Below are 21,480 nucleotides of genomic sequence, written 5' to 3'. Positions count from 1 at the left end.
CGATTTTCGTGCGTCAAGACTTGAGGGATCGATTCTATCTTTCTCTCTTCTCTCATTCGATATATGTAGTAACAGGGCGTAAACGTCTCTCTTGTACGTGTGCACTTTTTATTGCGCCGCGCAATACACATCCACACACACACACACACACACAGCACCACCACCCACGTCTACGGTTAAAGACGACGGGACCGTTTCGCCTCCGTCGCGGTCGCTATTGAATCGCTTGACCCACTTTGATAAACTCGCATCGGAATAACTCAATAACATCGCGCCAAGAGCCAACAATAGTAATTATTATTATTCAATGTTCCCAGTGTGCGACGTGAGCAACCAAAGCGCCACGGTGTACCATACACATACGGCGTTCTAATTTATCTAAAATAAATGCCCGGTGCACTTGACGCGGCTCTCAGTCTCGCGGGATCAAACGCTACATCGTCGCGGAATTATTTTTCGTAGCGATACAAATGGCCCGCGTCGTGTGAATTTTATTAGAGAGAGAAAATTTTATACTTCTAGAAAACAGTTCTCTAAGATATCTGTAATTAAAAGATTCTACGATACACATTCTGCTATTATTTATTCAAGCCACTTCGATGTAACATTTTCTTCGATTAGTTATAGCGTGTCACGCAAGTAATAAAGAAATTATATCTTTATTGCGTTCTTGCGTTCTAATCGTGGAAACATTTGTAGCCGATATAAATATTGCATATTTATAGAGAAGAAACAATAGACCAGTTTGAAAAATTGTTGCATTAAAATATATATTTCATATAAATTTAAGAGAGAGAGAGAGAGGGGGGGGGGGGGAGAGAAATCAATTTTATATAATATTTTTCTTATATATATTTCTTATTATCTGCAATATCTCTTAAAGGCTGTTAATATTTTTGTGTGAATGCACATATCTTTCTTTTATAACAAGTATCATATGTATTGTAAAGAGTATGCTATACAAATGCGTGAAAGATTTTAATTTGAAATGTGCAATGTGCGATGTGGAAGGGACATATAAGATTTCTAGTCTGATTTCTCTTGGTTTAGAACGTTATAAAATTTGCTCTCGGTTATATATCACGTGGGTAAAATTTGTCCGCCGACGCGTGGCGCCCTCGCGTTGTTATCAATAACTAAGATCTAGCGATGATACAATATATCAGATATAAGAGCAATAATTATGCAAGTATATATAGTATATATATATATAAATATTATAATATACATTTGATTTATTTTTTTTTCACCATAGTTGCGTGAAATTCAGTTTATATTTTCATAAAATTCCATCAATCTTCACTAATGCTACGTAAATCTTGAAATACTGACCATTCCATGTTTTGGAAAATTCTAAATTGTGCGTAACGCACGCGTAACAAATGAAAGAAGGCATCGTTAAAAAGAGGAGACTGTTAAAATAATTTAGCACAGTGGAAACATTCGATTTGTTCAGTCATGCGTATTTAAAATATAGAACGAAGAGAATGCCATGAAAATGCAATAATTGACAACACAGATACATACAATCGATATCCAATTTGCATATAGCTATTCTAATTTTTATTTCTTACCCGCATATGTATTTTGTATATAATCTTTAAATGATAAAAACGAAAAAATAAAAATAAACCTGTATATTATGCAGTATTGCATTCATGTTGCTTTTGAACAAAGAATAATTTACGTTTTAATTTTGTATATTACCAGATACACAAATCCGTATGTAATTAAAATAACGAGAATTACAAAATTTGTCAGCTGTCTCTATTTTAGATTGAGCTATAACTCTTGTATATTTTTATGCAATTAAATAATTGATCTTCTGAAAAATGTGTAAAAACATTTTTTTACACATTTTTCAGAAGAAATTATAACACAATCTTCCAATCTAGATAATATTAAAATATATTGTTTTTAGTGAAATCTTGATCTTTTTATTTGTGTGTCTATAAAAGTTATGAATATTTTAGAAAAAATAAATTTCCGTCGCATTGTATCGATAACTAAAATTCTTAAACTTATTAAAATTAAAATTTAACCTTTATTATTGTTATACGTATGTACAATTACACGTATGTGTAATATGTAACTATATACGTTATATACGATATAATTATTTGTATCGTATTATCGTTTCTCTTCTAATCTCTGAAATTGATAAAAAAATTTTGCATTTCTATCTAACAAAATCGATAATTGCTCATCTCTACGCGATTATTTCACTGAAATACGCTTTTACGACGTTCACGGTATATACGTCGTATTCGCGAACGTTTCTAAATACAACACTCGATCGGCCTTGTTGCACGAGGAGCCAAGGTTGCGTCCCAGATTTTCGCGAAAATTAATCACGCGGACTCCTGTCGGTGCCATCGAGATTTTAAAAAACAAGCGTGCGATTGATTCGCGCGACGTGCGCGCGCATTTCTCGGCGCTTCTTTTAACATTGTAGGACCAGGTGCTGCTCGCCTCGCTTTGCCTCATTGTGATCGAATTATATAAAATATTTAATAGTAAAGTCATTTGTATTAGTAAACGAAACGATGTTTCTTTCGAGAAAACTTGGAGAGATATTATATTTCTCGGCAAGCTTTATTTTCAATGTTTGCTCATCGCATGATAGCATTTAAAGTAATGACAAAGATTATTGATTTGCAAGACGTTAGGAGAAAACGTTTAACAAATCGACAATTTCGAATATTTATTTGTCTTCGATGTGTGATAGAGATAAAAGAATAAAGGACACGCGAAGAGCATTCAAGATATATCGTAACATCTTGTAAAATAATTTCTTTCTCTTGCCCATACATTACGCTCGCGCCCATGTGCACGCAATTTTATAGAAGTAGCCCGCGAGTTTAATTTCAAAGTTTCAGCTGATCACCGCGCCAAGGCGCTGATCGCGTCTCGCTTGCGCCTTCGAAGCGATCCCGCTTCTACCTCACCTCACTTCACCGCGCCATCATCCCATCAACCTGTTCGATACGCGCCGCTCATACACGCGTAAGTTTCTCGTGCCAGTTATGATGAATTCGATTGAGTAATACCGGCGCACCGCGCCGAGGCACAAGAAATGACGCCATGGGACACGGTCTGTGGTTTTTAATACGCGTCCTACTTTCCGCTATCTCTGTACGACCTGGCGAGGTGAGGCGCGGGGTAAAACGTCGGGCTGACCGAGCAAGCGAGGTAGGTACCCTCCCCCCATTCCCCTCTTTCTTCTCCCCCCCGAGACTTCATCCCTGCGCGTCGCGGGGAGCCGCGGTTACGCTCGTGCGTGAAGAAGCGTGACGCGATTGGCGCGTGTCGGTAACTCAGCCTCTCTATCTATCCCTCTACCATTTTGATATGACTTTGCTCCTCTCTCTCTCTCTCTCTCTCTCTCTCTCTCTCTCTCTCTCTCTATATATATATATATATATATATATATATATATATATATATATATCTGTCGTATGTACGTCATCGTACCTTTGCCAGTCTGGCTGGCCGAGCAAACCGACAAGAGAGAGAGAGAGAGAGAGAGAGAGAGATTCGCGCTAGGTAGACATAAAGCGAAAAAGAGAGAGCGCGAGCGTTGCAGCGATTTGTGGGACGGGGGAAAATGGAGATAGATAGAGAGAAAAGGAGGCGAGAGATAACGACGCGCGCGCGACCCGGCGCGTTATATACGGCTAGAAGGACTGAAATTGAAAGTGATCGTCCCACTGGCCCACTGACCTGATTACCCACTGACAATGACACGAATCCTTGCCTCCCACTGCACTCTCCCGCGCGCACTCCCCCTCTCTCCCCCTCCGTCCTTTCTCGATCGCGTACGTGGACGCGCGGCGTCTTCTCGCATCTATCTCGCCCCGGGCGGCGGCGCAGGCGTCGTCGACGCGGACGGCGCAGATGATACTTCTTTTTTATCTCTCGGCGAGCATAATTTCCGTAAATCATCGCGTAAATGGAAGTCGCGATGCGCTAAGGCCGCGAGAGATACGCGACTAATGCATTTCCGAAATGATATAGGTCATCGAAGAAGGGAGGAAAGGGGGGAGTGTGACCCTGAACAATTGAACTGTACGATTATAATACGCGAGAGATTTTAAGGTCGAGAAATAAAATTAATCTTCTGGGTGAAATTAATTTTTTTTTTCTTCCATTGAATATTTATCAATCTAGATGTTCTAATTATGGAATATTTATATTTAAATGTCCTACTTTGGTAATTAAAGTTCAATCATACATCGTGTTAAAAAAAGAAAACGAAAAAATAAATTTTTGTAGAGATATAATACAAATTTAATTTTATTCTAAAATATTAAATAATATTTGCTAAATTGCAGGAAACTACATATTCACTTTCACATACATATACAATAGAAAATGGAAAATGTGAGAAATAGCAATTGATTTCGCATTACGCAACTACATCAAGTTAACGGTAATACAATTGCCTCAATTAATGAAAGATGGATTAAACAATTCACTTGCAATGTTAACGATCCGGTCAAGGGAATGCATATAATCGCTACGCTACGGAATTTCCGATAATCGCATAATTATTTTGATTTCGTTGAGCATATCGCATCGCGAGTATATCGATTATTAGCAAAATAAAACGTGCGTTTGAAAATGGACGCGCTCTCTCGTGATAAGTACACGACGGTAAAATTCTGACGAATGACACTTTCTCGGGAGAGGACACAAACGAATTACATAAACGTTTTTAAGAGCGCCCGATCGTTTTTATAATACATATTTCAACTTCACTCATGCGTAAACATGCGTTACAAATAACGATCTCCTTTTTGTTTGCCGGCTTCTCTTCGTCTCGCACGGATCATTAAATGCTTATTGAAACTCTCTCACGAGACGTTTTTACTATCGCACCTACCGACGAAATTGCGTCTCACATTTTAATTAGCTCGACGATGTGAAGAAATCAACGGTGTAGCAATTCGTCGTTTTAGAGAAAGGGCCTTATCCCAAAAGTGTCATAAACCTATATAGGTAACAAGGATTGTTATAATCTCGATGAGTTTGCGAAAGTCAAAGAGCGAGCAAGTTTTTAAATCTTATTACGTCTCTTTTCTTCTTTTAGCAGGAGAAAAAAACTTTTCAATTTTGTATTTGTAAAACATATTATTTTTAATATTCTATTACAGTTACGTAAAAATTGTTATGGTTATTGGATATTGTAATATTGAATATATAAATGGGGGGAAAAAAAAAATGTGACTTGGAAAAAAAATATCAACGAAGAAATGCCACTTTTGGAAATTATTTAAAAATCAAGAAAAAAGAAAGATACGCGTAATACAGACTTCAAATACTTGAGAAACGGAATGTTTAATAGTCCATTTTAGATTCTATCTTGAAGAATATGATTAAATAATATTGACAAGCGACGTTTTGACCCTTCCTGTCTTTTCTCAGAGTGTATATCTCAATTTAAACATCCGCGTAAGAAAACAGGATGCGGGTCCCTCTTGGTCGTTCATCGCTCGTGCAATGACACATTCTATTATGTTCCCAAATTTAATGAAACACACACTTATACAAAGTGTTTCAGAAATATACAAAACGATTCCCGCATACTTGTATTTTATATAGAATATTTTGCTTGATAGGGACGCATTTTTTGAACTCGTATTGTCTTATTCTTGTGAATTATTTTATAATCTTCAAACATTTATGTATATAATTTTGACAAATATTGTGTAACTTATACAGATTTCATCGATACTTTATCTTTAAAAAAATTATTTAAATAGATCATATAATTAGTTTTGAATATAAATGTACACAAGTAGAAAAGATTAAAACTAGATATAAATATAATGCCATTTAAAAATTCTTTTTGAATATGCTTTTTATTTTTATTAGTATTTTGGAGTTAATTATAAATTTTTTTCTAATTTTCACGAAATGTTGCATCAATTTTTCTTTGAATTTGACGCGTATCAGGCCCAAATTCGGTATCGGCGATAATCGGCGACTTGGTGGGTCTGGCCCGGTCCTCCACCCTCCACCCTCCACTCTCGCTTTCGGTACGAAGGGAACGCTCTTTCAACGAGATTTCGTAATTCTTTCCCCCCAACCCGAACAAGTCGCGACCGACCCGCAAAGCGCGCACACATGCGCGTTCTCACGTGCCTTCGTTTCTCTTACAGTAAAGTACATGTTACGAGAGTTATCTGTATGTATGTCTGTGTCTGTGTAAGACCAAACGACTCTCGCGCACCAGCCTACTTTCGCTAGTTTGCGTAAGAAATGTACGCGTATTCGGGATTAGAGTATTCATATAACACGCGGGATATAATATATATAATAATGATTTTTTTCCTTTTTTTATTATTTTAAATATTGTTTCTTTTTTTTTTTTACAAAAAAAATTAATGCTTTTGCAAGTATTTTACTATATGAAATCAAATTTAAATATGTAACATAATTATTAAGGATGCTGATATAAAAATCAGCACCTTTTTTGATTATTTTTTAAACCTATTTTGCGATCAATAAATTTGATGTAGAGCGATAAATTAGCAATAAACTGAGTCAATAACGCGAATATAAGTAAGTAATTAATTTTATGAATAGCACAAACACAGATAATAAATTAATAAAATTATAAATGATTATATCCGTCGCCTGATGCCTTCTCACTTGCTCTTGTTTATCCTTTATTGCATTTTTATGATACACACACTCATTCGAGAAAACACGATTAATTTTAATCATGTGTGAATTAATTATTAGAATACGATATAATTGCGATACATTTTATATAACATTAATCGCGCAGAATGCACATTTTGTTTTATATTGGGAAAACGCCGGAAAAAATATCATAGTTACATACAAAGTTACGATCTTTAGCACTGAAAAATTGCGCGGTCAAATTCATATAATGCTATCTTTGCTAATGAACAATATATACATACGAATTTTACGTAAATTTTATTATCTGTCATTATACTTAATATACTTAAGATAAAATTAGAAATAGATATTCGGCGGAAATGTATCTAATAATTTTCGATCGAATAAATTACACAAAATACGTATTTCAATAAATGTAACTATATATGCTAATTAAAATGCGACTTGTTTAGTATCTGCGCTTTTTCTTTAATAGAAAAATACGAAAAAATGGCGTCTTTATTTTAATACTGTGTAATATTATGGATTAAAAACTAATTGAGACGCGATAATCGCGAAAACTAATTGCGTGGATTGATACTCTTATAATAATTGTAGAGAGAGAGAGAGAGAGAGAGAGAGAGAGAATAATCACATGTTTTAATATACTTGGCACGATTATATTTTTCTCTCTCGTATTTTTTATCATGGGAGATAATACTACAACGTACAAAACATTTTTCTTTCATCCGAGTCTCGCCGCGCGAGCGACAACAACATTACTATATGTAAACTGTAAACAATAGCGCGCTGTACGTCACAAGGGCAGGGTAGGAGTTCGGCGCGGCATTCTTGTTATCATTTGCGTGGCGAGAGTCGGGGAGGAAGGTAGAAATGTGAAATGCTCCGTATTATCTCCTCGGAACACGCGATTGAGACGGATATTAGGAAATCCTATATACGATCGAATGATTCGAACAATTAGATTGTCGGTCCATATTTAATTAATATATTATGCGATTATCTCGTATCATAATTAGCCAATTTATGTAACGTTGCGCAGTATTAAATTAAGTTAATTGATCATATATCATAAATTCATCGTTTATATATTGCTAATCTGCCGAACCGCGTATTTTATGTAATTGAAATTAATCGCGCGGGTCGACAAAATGATGACATATATTTTTGAATTTGCACGTATCAACATATCAATTTTAATTATAATAATATCTTATAAAAAGATAAAATAAAAATGTCATAAAATACATATACATACTATTCGTTAGCAGACTTGATACTGGGCAAAAAAATAACATTGCGTGAATTCGATGGCGCGATTTTTTAGTGTCAAACAGATCGTAGCTTTATACAATCATTTGATTTTCTCATTATCTTATCTCAATATAAAATAAAGTGCGCGATTAATATTGGGAGCACTATGTAAAGTATCGCTCCATTATCGTATTCGAGATTTACTGCGCACCCGATCATAATTGTGTTTCCGTGAGTGAAAGTGAGTCATGAAGAAGTAGCAAAGGACAAACGAGAAAGGAAGATAAGGCCCGAGGAAACATGAGGCGACGGGCGGAGCAATCAAGGGGTGAGTAATTATTAATTTATTTAATATGATATTCATAAAATTGATCGTTGGCTTATATTCGAATTTTACGAATGTCGCGAGGTTGGTGAAATTACCGAACTTTCTCGTCCCAAAAGTTCACGCGTTCGAAACCGACGCGTTGTTTGATTTTCGACACTACGAATGAAAGTGAGATTGTATATTTATACTTTCCCTTTGCATTGTGCACACAAGACACGCGATTTCTTAGCTACTATATATCTTTTTTTCTTAATCGATTTATATTTTTATACTCCCGATACTGCGAGATACAATAGAAATAATGCCTTACAAAGTAAAGGCTTACCAAACTACAGGCAAAAAATTACAATTAATAATAAGTTGTATAATTAATGATATCGATGGAGGAAGGTTAAAATATATAATTTTTTGGAATACAACAATTCTGAATTATATTTCGCTAATTCTTTATATTTATATTGTATTTAGATTATATTACATTTATAATTATTACTTTATTTTTTTTAATTTATAATCTAATTGACATTTTAATAATTATTCGTCCTAAAAAAATATATTATTCTCCGAGTCGATTTTCTTTTTTTGTGAAATCTTGATTTTTGGAAAATAAATTAACCGAATGTCACAAAGTTATATCCGGGGTAAATTTGTCGCGGACATTTTTCAATCTATTATTTTGTAGAGAAAATTATCCAATAGATGTACAGATTACAAAGTTGTTTCTGTAGTTTCCGAAGTGTCGGACACATATTCATTCATTAGATGCATTGCACAGCCGCTTGTCGCGCTTAAATCGAGTAAAGGTCTTCCCGTATGAAAATCGAAGGACGCTCGGCTCACGGCCTCTCGCTTTCCGCAGCGCGCGCGTATTCGAAATAAATAAAAAGAGAAAAGAGAGAAGAATGCGCACCACATGCACTATCATCACCCCATCCATGTCATTTCGATGGAGGTCACCCGGTGAGTTAAGTGGGTCTCGACCACTTGGTTAGTGTGTCACGGCATACTCGTTGCTGAATAAACTTAATCTCAATACTGCCATTAATAAGGCAGCCGCGTCAAGCTTGTGCGAAAATTTTTTATTCCTTTCTTCTCTTCTTTTCTTTCTTTATCTTTACCCTTTTCTCTCCTGTTTTATCTCTCTCATGTCTTGTTCCACGTGGACTGCATTTTTTCTTAGGGGTGTCGAGCTGTCACAGTTGAGAGAATGACAAGTTATTTTTAAACGAGAAAAAAATCGAAGGTTCTAGCGAAAATGACCCCGCGAATTCTTGTAGCGATCCGTTTATTTTAGATCAAATATAATACCGTGTTAATCCCTTCGGTTTGAATTTTTGGTTTATCAAGAATGCATTTTACAAAAACAGAATAATGAATTCACACATTAAATTTTATCGACAAATATATCCGACAGATTTAAAAGTCAATAGTTTTGAAATTTTCAACTAATATATTGCCATTTTAAAGACTGAAGAATTTTATAAATATATATTTGCCTCTCTTTATGGCATTAAATTCTAATGTTACTTTGATGTTGATCTTTCGAGAGACACTTAATTACGAAGGTATAGTGAAAGTTAAGGGCTATTGCGAATCTTACAATTAGAAATGTAAACCTGAATGTATATGAACAAAATTTTTTGATTAAATTTAAGCGGCTTTTACCTTCATCAAAATTGGAAATTTAATTGCTAAAATGTACAATGTAAAATTGAAAAAGCTAAAAATGAAAATATATTAAAAATAATTATCAAATTTTTCATACAGAGTTTATTAAATTCTTTGAAAGAGCTAGAAATTTTTGTATTAATTTGTTGCAGTAAGTAAATTAAAAAACCAAAATAAATTGTTAGCATTACGAAAATATATATTAACAGAGGAAAATATAGAAAATCAATTGTTTTCTTTTTTCTTTTTTTTTTCCATCTATGTCATTTTTACATTAGTGAAGCAATATAATAAGCATTCTATACATGATTTTAAAAATGATCTTCCTATTATATCAATATAAGGTTTAATCTTCCATTCTATACTCGTAATACGCAAAGCTCTTTAATGTCTATACATCTGGGCTCCTTACAATTAGCCAGGAAATAAGCTTCTTCAATTGTAGTAACGCGACCCAGACATGCGCGATGGACATCTTTTATCTTTCTTTAGAAGTGCATTCGCATTGCGATATTTATCAAATACGATTATTATCGAACTCTCTTGTGTAAGTAAAATTGATTTATAAAAAGATTTGAGAGATAGAGAGATTGCTTATTATAAAATTAAACTAAAACTGTGTAAAAACGTTACTTTTTTTTTTTTTTTTTTTTTTTTTTTTTTTTACATATGTGTAATATATAGTTAAAAATGTAATTGGGTCATGGTAATTCTGCGCGATTAATTACGTCATACAGAGTCGAACGTTTTAAGGATTGAAACGGAAAAGGGGGAGGGCGCGCGGGGGGGGGGGAGGGGGGAGACGATACATCCAAGATATTTGAGAAAAGTATAATATTTGCATCGATTGCGTCACAGAATAATGGCGACTAGCAGTCGTCCAAGCGATCGCGAATGTTTCGCAAAATCTATTTATTCGGATTTCATAAAATTCAAGCGCCCTGCGTCTCTCTTATCGCCGTATCCCATCCATTTCCATCGCCCGTCCACTCCGATGACCCCGTTTCGCCCACCGACAGTCGATTTCGTGAGCTCACAATTTCTGTAACACGCGCGTACGGTTATCGATTATGGAACACGATTGATTGTTCATAAAAAAAAAAAACGCGCGCACAGACAGGCTTATAGCTATAATTTGAGACCCCGAATGGTATCTCGGGGTAATTATTTTATTATAAATAAATTATACGTTACTATATTTAGTCTGTGACGAAATGACTGGTGATACTTGATTTCGGTGGCATAACAATGTTGTATCGCCTTGGATATATTTAGCAGAGAGAACATACTTATATCTTAAATCTCTTCGTTGATTTTATTTCTGGTATATGATTTGTAAAAACGTACGTACGTGAATAAATCATAATTGTTAAATTGGGATATAAATTTTTAAGTGTTAAATAACGGAGAAAATCTCGATTGATTTGACAAAAATATAAATAGTAATAATAAATATAAATAAAAATATAATTATTTCATGCAAGATTAAAATGGTTATTGAGTCGTGATATGTGAAATAAATATTTCCATGAAATTACATAGGTATTACTTCACATTACACTATTAAAAAAAAAAATATATATATATATATATATATAACGAATATTTTATAAAAAATATTTTTTATTTATCTTGAAAATTAATAGTATTTTATATATTATTTCTCTTTTTCTGTGCGTGCATGCGTTATATACAAAAAATGAAATATTTCTTTTGATCCTGCGTCCTTATGGAAAGATTTCGTTGCATCTAAAGGATTAATAATAGATATGACGTTTGAGTCGAGGCGCGTTAATGATCATAATCGCCGGTTTCGGTCGAGAACCACGACCCAGGGCAAGAAAGAAAAATTATCCGTAGCTATGTCCATGCCGGTTCGCAGCAGGTCGTTTCAGTTTCGTGTAGCTCAAGATACTGAAAAGATCAAAGAGGAGAGTGAGAGAGAGGCAAGTATCGATTGAGAGATTTCGCGACAGTTGTAATATTTTTCATGGCATTTCGAGGACAGGCGAGAACTTTCTTCGATTTATTTTGGAGATATCGCGCTTCGAAATTATTAGATAAATTATATATTATGCGCGAAGGAGAAGAAGAGATTCGTGTTATTCAACACATCGTTAAAAGAGTGTAGCGTGCTTTAGTAAAAAGATACGATGTTACCGGATCATTGTTATGTAAAGTGGCATTCATATACTATAGTTGAAATTTTTATAAATATGAAATTTTAATATATATTTTTATATAAAAATATAACAGATTATATATTTTGATATTTTCTTGACGAAGGATCGAGTGAATAAAAGAATTTCTGTTGCTAGATAAAAAGTAATACGGTAAGATATCTTGCATTCAAGAATCGATAAAAATGTTTCTTTTTCTTTCTTTTTTTTTATGAAAATCTTTCTGTTTTAACTTTGCTTTTCAAAAAGTTTCCAGCGATAATGCAGATTAAAAGTTTTGATAGTTGTGTCCTTTGATACTGCGTTGATCTTACGAGAACTATATTACGAGGATTTTGTATATCTAGTACATGGTTGTTATCCTATGATACTATCCTTTATTGAATTGTTGTGGCCGAAAGTAGAACGTCGCCGGGAGACTCCGCATTCAGTCAGTTTGATAATGAAATATTCACCGGGTTTTTTCTTGCTGCCATTTCATAGGGAAACGTTGTAATTGATCGACGGTTATTTCAGACGGCGACTTTAGTATGTCGCATAGAAATATAGAATCGCGGAACAACACCTTTACGGTATCGAATAAAATGCAAAAGGTGGCGTACCAATATTAAACGCTTAATTTTACGCTTCATAAAATATCGTCTGAATTTTTTTAAACTGTACAGAAACCAACTGTATATAATGCGTTAACCGCGGTTTGCGCGTCTCGTATCATCGGCAAAATTATCACCCATCCTCGAACATGCTTAGCTCATTTTCAATAAGAACGTTCCTCAATGTTATATTTGACGAGTGTGACTTTTTAAGAGCCCAATATTTTTCTTTAATGTTTCGCGATAAAACCTTCTCGCGCTTTAGCGTAAAAAAGATTGTAGAAACCAATGCGAATATTTTGTAGGTTTTAGCTTAAAAAATTATACAAAATTCGTTTTAGTATTTAAAAAACGATGTTATGCGTATGCCTGAAAATTGAATTACCTCATACATAATAACGAAAAAATGTAGGCATTTATACAATAATTATGCAATTCATTTTGTCTACATTGACCAAGAGCGTTCTAGGGGGGGGTGCAATTTTACGTTCTCAAGGAAAAAAAAAACCAGGATTAGTCAATTTGGAAAGTCACACGAGAGAAATTACTTGAAAAGTATATATGTTTCAGATTTTAAATTACATTTTACAGTGCACTCATCGAAGTGAATAAAATAATTATACATAAATATAGCAGCTTTAGATTTTATTTTCGAAAAAAAAAATGACAACTACCATGAGCATTAAATTTATCGAATTGCCGTGAAAATCTTCCTCGATTTCAGAAATGTGCGAACCGCGAGCATGGTAAATGACACATATCGATTCCTTAGAAATCGAGCAAAATAGTGAACGCGAGAGAGAGAGAGAGAGAGAGAGAGAGAGAGGACGGATCACCGTTGGATAAGAATGTGTGTCTAGTTTAGTGGGCAAGTAGGTCGCGAGGGAAACCGACGACGGCGAGTGTTACGCAACGTAGTTCCAGTGTTATACAACTATTGACTCACCCGATTAACAAGCAGGCTGGGTGAAAACGAAAGCTGAGTGCTTGCCAGGCCGCCCGCCTTCGCTCTCTTCGCTTTGCCTCGCCTTGCCTCGCTTTGTCCGCGAGGAGAGTCGCATCGTAGGCACGCGCGAAAGCATGCCTTTACGTGAGAAAGATTTCACGAGGAAGGAACGATCGAGCATTCGTACAAATGGCGAGGATAATTAGACACATCGTTTAGCAATCAGCTCGTTTGCCGGGGATTCGTTCAGGGAAACTTGTTTTTGTACGTAATACAGATCGCGTGCGATATATTTTAGTCTGAATATATCGCCTTTGGTTTTCTAAATAAATCACTTTAATAAGCGTTCTCTTTGAGAATTAATCATTGAATAACGTCTATTATTCGATACGTCCACAATATATGCATTTCTATATTTGAAAATAATTTTTATATGCCGTGTAAGATTTAGACTGTATAAAAAAAATTGTAATGTTAAATTTATTTCAAATTGAATGACAAAATTTATTTTACACATTTGTTAAAAAGTATTATGTATAATATTTAAAAACGAGTCATATTTGAATCTGTAATGATTAAGATTTATTGAGAAGGTTACACACACACACACACACACATCACAATTTTGCATTAATAAAAGATACACATACTTTGAAAACTTAAAACAAAATTCTACATAATAATACTAAATAAATACTAAATAAACAAAAAATAAACACAAATAAAACTGTCAACTAGACAATTATACTTAATAATTAATTAAAATATATTATGAATTGGAATTAGAAAGAAAGAAATTCTAAAGAGAGGATTAAGCACAAGAATGTGTATTTTAATAAAATTTTAAGCTGTTCAGAGAGAATTAAGTAAAATTTGGAAAAAAATTATATATCCTGTAAATGTCAAGCTTTGCGAAATCGTCGCTTTCTCAATAGGTAACGACCTCGATTTTAGCGCTTTTAATCGGTCGGCCTTTAGATTCTCCATTATATCGATGTCTCGCGAAAATAGTTCAGTAGTCCGTAGACGCAGATCGATCCGCATATTTTTTGACGACCGCCGTAAAAAGGAATCAGGCCACTCGCGGCGCGGATTTCTTTCGCGCGAAACACGCGAGCGGGGCGAGCTATGCAAATTGTAGCATAGAAATTATCAGCCGACAACGCTACTCGATTCCTACCCGCCGACACATTTGTCTCGGCCTCTGCCCATTTTTCCAAAAATAACTTTATGCTATATCGAACATTTTACATAAGATATCTCGTTCTTATTGTTTCGCTGGTCGCGGGTCTGGTTTCACGAAGTCATGAAATACAGAGTTTCGCGTAAAAGAGAATCGATCTCCGATCAATTTCTCGAGTGCTTTCCCGTATTTATCGTGCGGTGAGCGAGTCGAGTCTTACCTCGATCGAGTGTGAACTAGCATAGCAAAGGCGTTACGTAAGATAGGCTGGGAGGGAAGGGAGTTTTTGCTTAACCAATTTCAACTCAAACGGACGAAAACGATAGCGGCTAAATGTTGAGAACAAGACTCGTCCAACGAATTTTTTTATTTTTCTCTACTATTCTGTGTAATATGTACCGTGGGTTTTGAGTTTTACTTGAAAAAGATTATCGTTTATTTCGCGGTGTATTGCACAAAATAACCAAGCATCGAAAAATACAACGTGGAGCAATCCAGATGCTGTCTTATTGTTAGTGTCGTCGATAGCGTGTAAGCTTAGTCCGTTTTCTACTTGAAATTATGACGCGTATTTAGTGCGAGATTAGTTGTTTGCCTTGAAGCCCTTGATTACATTGAATATATATATATAATGTGTTATGTCGATGTAACGTAAGAGTTGAGAAGTGAAATTCGAAATATATTCATATAAATAAAAGATAAATATGACTTGCGAATCATATACAAAAAAATTAGTATATGATTTTGTTTCAAACAAGAGAAAGGAAGGGTATAAAAATATCAATGGCAAAAATAATATTTTCAATATTAAAGCAAATCATTCTGAAATTTTTTTTATTATATTTCTGCTATTACCTCGATTAAAATTAATGGGAAAAAAAAAATTGAATTATATATTATCGCTTTTAAATATCGATGATTGTAACATCATTTTCGAGCGAGCTTTCTTTCCCTGACATACGTGTTCAATAGTACAGATAAGATTTCTCGTAACGCGTCAAGGATACGTAATTAACACAATTAGTAGTATCGAATAATTTTATATAAAAGCGTGACTTTTTTCCCAGCGTATTCTGCCGTCGTATGGATGACACGCAGCTCGAGAAATAATACGATGAATTTAGACTCGATTTCATTTATTAACAGAGCGTAAATAAAAAATCGTGATATCCGTAACGTCGATATTACGAAAATAATATTTGACAAGTTTTCGGAAATTAAAATCCATTATTTATTTATTTATTCAATTAAAAGTTAATTCATTATTATTCAAGATGCACGTCTCGGGTTGTAAAGGAACTCTTAATTTTGCTTTTTCTCATCTCGTCAATCGCGTAATCGACACGTTACAACACAAAAAGTAATTTCGAAGTTAAATTATTCGGCTACGCCGCGTAAGATTGCCGGTACGTTGTGCGCTGTCGTTATTTCTGTCTCGCCACGAATGGAATCACTTTCGATTCTTTTGACGCTTATCCGGCCGCTCATCCAAACCAGTTTCGATGTCTTTCTTCATTGGTATTAGCGGTGGTGGCGGTTGCGGAATATCCGCACCTCGCAGAAGGAACCTGCGTTTTCTATATCTATCATCGGGATTCGCTGGCTATCTTATCGGGCAGCCGGATCGATGAGGATAACGCACGATACAAGCTTTTCGTTTTGCTGACACTATACCGACCTGCCTCAAAATGTGCACGATTCTCTTCTCGCTGTTATCCGTAAATAGGAACGATTCCGAGACGGATAACTACATGCCGTAATCTTCTCGACAGTCCGTTCCAAAAATAATAGACGTAGACATAAGTCGATTTCTCTTTCTTCTCTCTTCCCGAGCAAAAATCGATTCCAATTCGATCTTCCCCTAATCAGCTAAAGCACATCTGCCGAACTTCTCCCAAGATTACAATTTTAATAATTAATTGGAAAACAAAAAAATGTGAGGATAAATTTTGACACAAAATTTAATGACACTTTGTGTTATAATTTGTAATAAATTTTAAAGATTTCTTTTTTTATTTTAATATTTTTCTCTCTGTTTTTTCACTTAAACGTGTAAGAATGTATAATACAAGCGATGACATTGTATATTTTGTAGTAGCGTTTTTGACCTCTTTCGTAACTTCACCCGATTTTCGTGACTTCTCTCCTTTTAGCTTCTTTCGAAAAATAAAATGTTAATCGTAAGCTAGTTTACAGCATGGTTTTCGTAATAGTTCTCTGATTGAGTATGGAAATGTATTTGACACCGAGAAGAGAGAGAACCGGTTTGTGCGTTCAATCGCGCGCGCTCCAGCTGATCTTATACGATGCAACATTACGCGTAACAGAAATTAACACTACATTAAGCCATAATGCCGTAAATCGTTAACGAAACCATGTAGTAATCGGGGAACATTGATCTGTGATGTGTACCTTTCTTATAATGAACGGCATTGAGAAGCAACACTGGGCTATCTTTTTGTATGATGAAAGGTGGCACATACAGGGAGAAAGAGAGAGAGAGAGAGACGGATGTACATAATATATTAACACCACGGCGTTTCTCAATTTTCTGATTTCGAATCTATCAATCTGTAATTACACTCTGTCCACTTTTGTAAATGTGCTACATTTCAAAGGAATTGAAATAGGTTTTAAGTCGTCGGCGCCGGTTCTCCAAACGTTACCAAACACGTGCTATCCGTTCTTGTCTCCGAAAACAGTGAAATCGATTTTGGACCCCGTTACGCAACGTTAGGAAACGTTAGGTCGAGGAAGAACCGTTGGCCAATCGGAAATGTTACACGCTATGTTAAATTCTTTAGAGAATTACTCGCAACGCTACGGAACAAAAAAGATAAAGAATAGAATCGTGATTTTGCTTCGTGAAAAAATTTTCTTTCAAAGCTTCGAGAGTATCGCATATAGCACCATAGGCATTACATGTCAATATAGATAATTTTACTAAAGTAAAGTAACTTATTTGAACTTATATATAGTAGGATTGTCTTAGAATATTTCGACGATAAAAACAAGAAGAGAGAAAGTGAATCCGAATTTTTTTTTTTTTTTTAAAGATAAAAAACAAAATTGATAACCTAAGGATGAACGCATCAAGAAAATCGTCCAGTATGAATCTTTGTTCTAATGAAAAAAGGAAGAGAAATATCGCGCGTCCCGTTTCGTCCCCCCCCCCCGAGTCGCGAAAGCGCTCTCCGTAATTTCATGGCTTAATAGAGAGAGAGATTCTCTTTGTACTCTTGCTGGGGCGTGAGCTTAGAAGGGGGGAAGGATGGCGAGAAGAGACGGCAAATGAAAATAAACTGTTGCAACAGTTTGCGCCCCCGCTTTACAGCCGGTGATAAGTGCTGTGCCGCAGGGGGTTGTGGGTGGATGGCGATGATCAATAAGCGGTGACATACTTACCGAGTAAACCTGGCCCAGTTTCAGCGCGACCCCATTCCACCATTCCTCCCCCCCCCCCTTCCTCCCTTCCCCTTCCCCTTCCCCTTCCCTTCCGTTTCTGCTTCGACCCCGTCGCGTGCTTTTTCCTCGCTCTTGCTCGCGCGCTTCCTTCCCGCACCCTCTCTCACCTGTTTTCCTATACTCGTCGCCTTTAACTCTTTGACGCACGATACAATTCTCACCTCTTATCCGCTTAAAATATATAATATTATGTATCGTATATTAAGTTGCAAATTGTATTTTGAATTCGAAAACTTTAACCATATCACATTATTACATTGTACAATATTACGCAATCTCTGAACCGTTATATCGCTTTACGTAATTCGAATTCACAGGAAGACAAAATATATATAATGCGAAAATAAAATAAAACTCTTAGGTGAATATATTTCAAAGTAACATTAAATTACCGATATTTTTATTCGTAACCATTTTTTTCAAGTATATCCAATACAGTTTCCATTAAGCTAATATTATAGAATAATACGGTAATTGATTGAGAATGTATTATAAACAATAAATTCCGGATCACTCGCATCGAGGGCGATTAGAATTTAGCAAATGACGAATCGATTTGCTATATCGGAATATTATTCAAGTTTTATGCTTTATATTTATGTATATAACAGAAAATCGCATTTATATAAAGAAACAGTGTGACAGATTAAATTTTATAAAAGTTAGATCGAGAATTGAAAACTTATAGAATTATCTATATCGTATTTAAAATTGATTAATAATTTAATCTAATCATTATTCGTGTCTCGTATTTAAAAATTTCTAATAAATTCATACAACGTATAAAAAGTGCTTTATCAACATGTATTTTTTATGCTTTTGATACGGCAATAACTTTTGTGCTATTTATACACCGGAGAGATATTGGGATGGACTAAAATACGCGATGACCTAAAAACATTCTAACACTACAATAAAAAAAAAAAAAAAAAAAAAAAAAAAAAAAAAAAAAAAAATTCTTATATATAATTCACCGTGATGTGTTCCGATTGTAAATTTTTACGCAAAAAGAAGATGTCATTATCGCGGATCACTAAATAAAAATTCTGTTATTAGTCCTGGATACCGCGGGCAGAATCTTCGATCGTATGCTACGTGGAAAAAGTCTGACCTTTAAATCCATAACGCGGTTAAACCTTTCATTGCAACCAACAAGTATGCGCTCTTGATTCCGAGAAAAATATTAATTTAGTTATATCGCCATCGCGAGAAAAATGTTCGGGATAACGTAAGAGATTTGTCTGCCGTTGCGTCGAATCACAGGCGGGCATATCGAATAAATTGTGCGATTGTACGTGCGCACATATGTTTGATGCAATTTGTTATTTATTGATTTGTAACATATCGTTACTATAAAATATAAGAACGAATATAACGAGGTATATTTTGCATTTTTATATTTTATACGGGTGTTTTATTGCATGTTAGCGAGAAATTGATAAGTGTCAGGAAATGGATCGATCAATGCTATTTGATATATCGAGAAGAATCGAAGTTAAAAATTATATTTCGAGAAAAACTTGGAGGCTGAGGAGGGTGGATACATTACACACAGGTTTTTTTTTTTTTTTTTTTTTTATTGGAAATATTATTTTGATCAAAATTTTATTTCGCTCTTTCATGTTTAGAAAGCGTTAAAAACGACCGTAATATATGTGTCCGGTTTTTTTTTTTTTTTTTCCGACGTAAGAATGTAGGTCTTTGGTTTTCGGGTAGGAACACAATAACGCTCTGCCTTTCGATCTCGTGATGTTTTCGACTAATAAGGATAAGCCCGACCGTAATTACGTCGCTCATTAAACAAGTCGGACGAACCGTCGTTATTCGGAATAATTATACACGTTATTCATTAGTCGTCGACCCCGGCTTGCACTCGCGCCTTCGGCGGGCTGGCTATTCGTCAGATATTGCGAAATATGACCATCGGACCGGGCCCGTCTGTCTCGCAGGAAATGACGTAGAATGAAAATCATAATTGCGCGACGTTATCTCGTTTAATTTGACGATACGTTCGCCCGTCACGCACCGCAATCGTTTCGTAATTCGTAAAATTTTGGTCTCTCATTGTGATCGAACAATTTCGAGCCGTCCAAATTTAACGACAATGTATATTCCTGACTATACAAATAATGCATAGGACGCGATCGATTTTCTCAGCGGTCAGCAAATAGACACGTCTTTTCTACAATGAAATGTATAATCGCGCTAAAGATTGATCTTTCTTAATGACTGGCTTATCTACCGATGGGAAAGACTATTCGCGAATAATTGCTACGCTTTATTCGACTCGTTCTGAATTTCACGGCTTGTGTATCGCGCACGCGGTTGCGATTATTATCGTACGACGTTATACAACGTATTGCGCGCGGGATCACCGATATTTCGGCACGCGAGCTTTGGCCAGGGACAAGATACACGATGAAAGATGGCAAAAAAAAAAAAAAAAAGTCTTTTGATCTGAAACAAAGAAGAGAAAGAGCATGTAGACGTAAGATGTTAGAGACATAAGAGATAAATGTGAGAAAAATTCTTAGTAAAAATATTCAGTAACCGTTTCAATAATAGATCGCGCTCGACTAGACCGGATCGAATCATTGTGGTAAATTAAAATGTTAATAATTTCAAAGTTACAATGTATTTGCAGAAGTTGTTTAACCAATTATAAAAACTATTTTTAAAGAGATCTGTGAAATGACCTTATAAATAATGTACGTTATTTTGTCATTTGAATTTTTGAATCATTTTTTTTTTCAATTTTAATTTTAATTATAATTTATAGAAAAATAAAATGATTTTAAAATTGAAGGATTCATATAATCAGAATATTTTTTTTTTTTTTAAGCAAAAAGAGATATTACGCGCTTAACGTTCTGCTTCGGTAATCTAGAAATCTATATCATTATATCTAGACAATTATATATGCCTCGAAGCATAATTTTGCTTAATTCTGAGGATAGGAAGATATTATGATTTATTTTTTGAATACTATGCAGCCAAACTATACAGGAACAAAATTACTTTAGCTTTCTTTAGAGAGGGTTGGAGGGGGGGGGGGTGGAGGAGATGGATCTTCATAAATCTCTTACAATAATCTACATTGGATAATGGTCCACAGCGGCCCAAGTTTGATCCCTTGAAAACAGGGCCATTGCGCAATTATATTTCGTTCCTATATTTTATCGCGACTCGCGGCCCTTAGCGAATGCTGT

The 21,480-nt window shown here is 35.0% G+C and overlaps 1 protein-coding gene across 1 annotated transcript in view; it reads left to right on the top strand.

Moving 5' to 3' along the window:
- Positions 1 to 8,122: 8,122 nt before the first annotated feature.
- Ftz-f1 (ftz transcription factor 1) overlaps positions 8,123 to 21,480 on the top strand; it is a 68,926-nt gene continuing 55,568 nt past the window's right edge. The window contains exon 1 of the mRNA XM_070308205.1: positions 8,123 to 8,236. Within this exon, the coding sequence (XP_070164306.1) occupies positions 8,209 to 8,236 (28 nt within the window). The 5' untranslated portion in view covers positions 8,123 to 8,208. The remainder of the gene's footprint in view (positions 8,237 to 21,480) is intronic.

This window comes from Polyergus mexicanus, unplaced genomic scaffold (genome assembly GCF_030449975.1).
Source record: "Polyergus mexicanus isolate NDT 795.1 unplaced genomic scaffold, iyPolMexi1.0 SCAF_15, whole genome shotgun sequence".
NCBI classification, from domain to species: Eukaryota; Metazoa; Arthropoda; class Insecta; order Hymenoptera; family Formicidae; genus Polyergus; species Polyergus mexicanus.
Note: the sequence above shows the minus strand (reverse complement) of the source record. Positions and strands in the feature narration are given on the sequence as shown.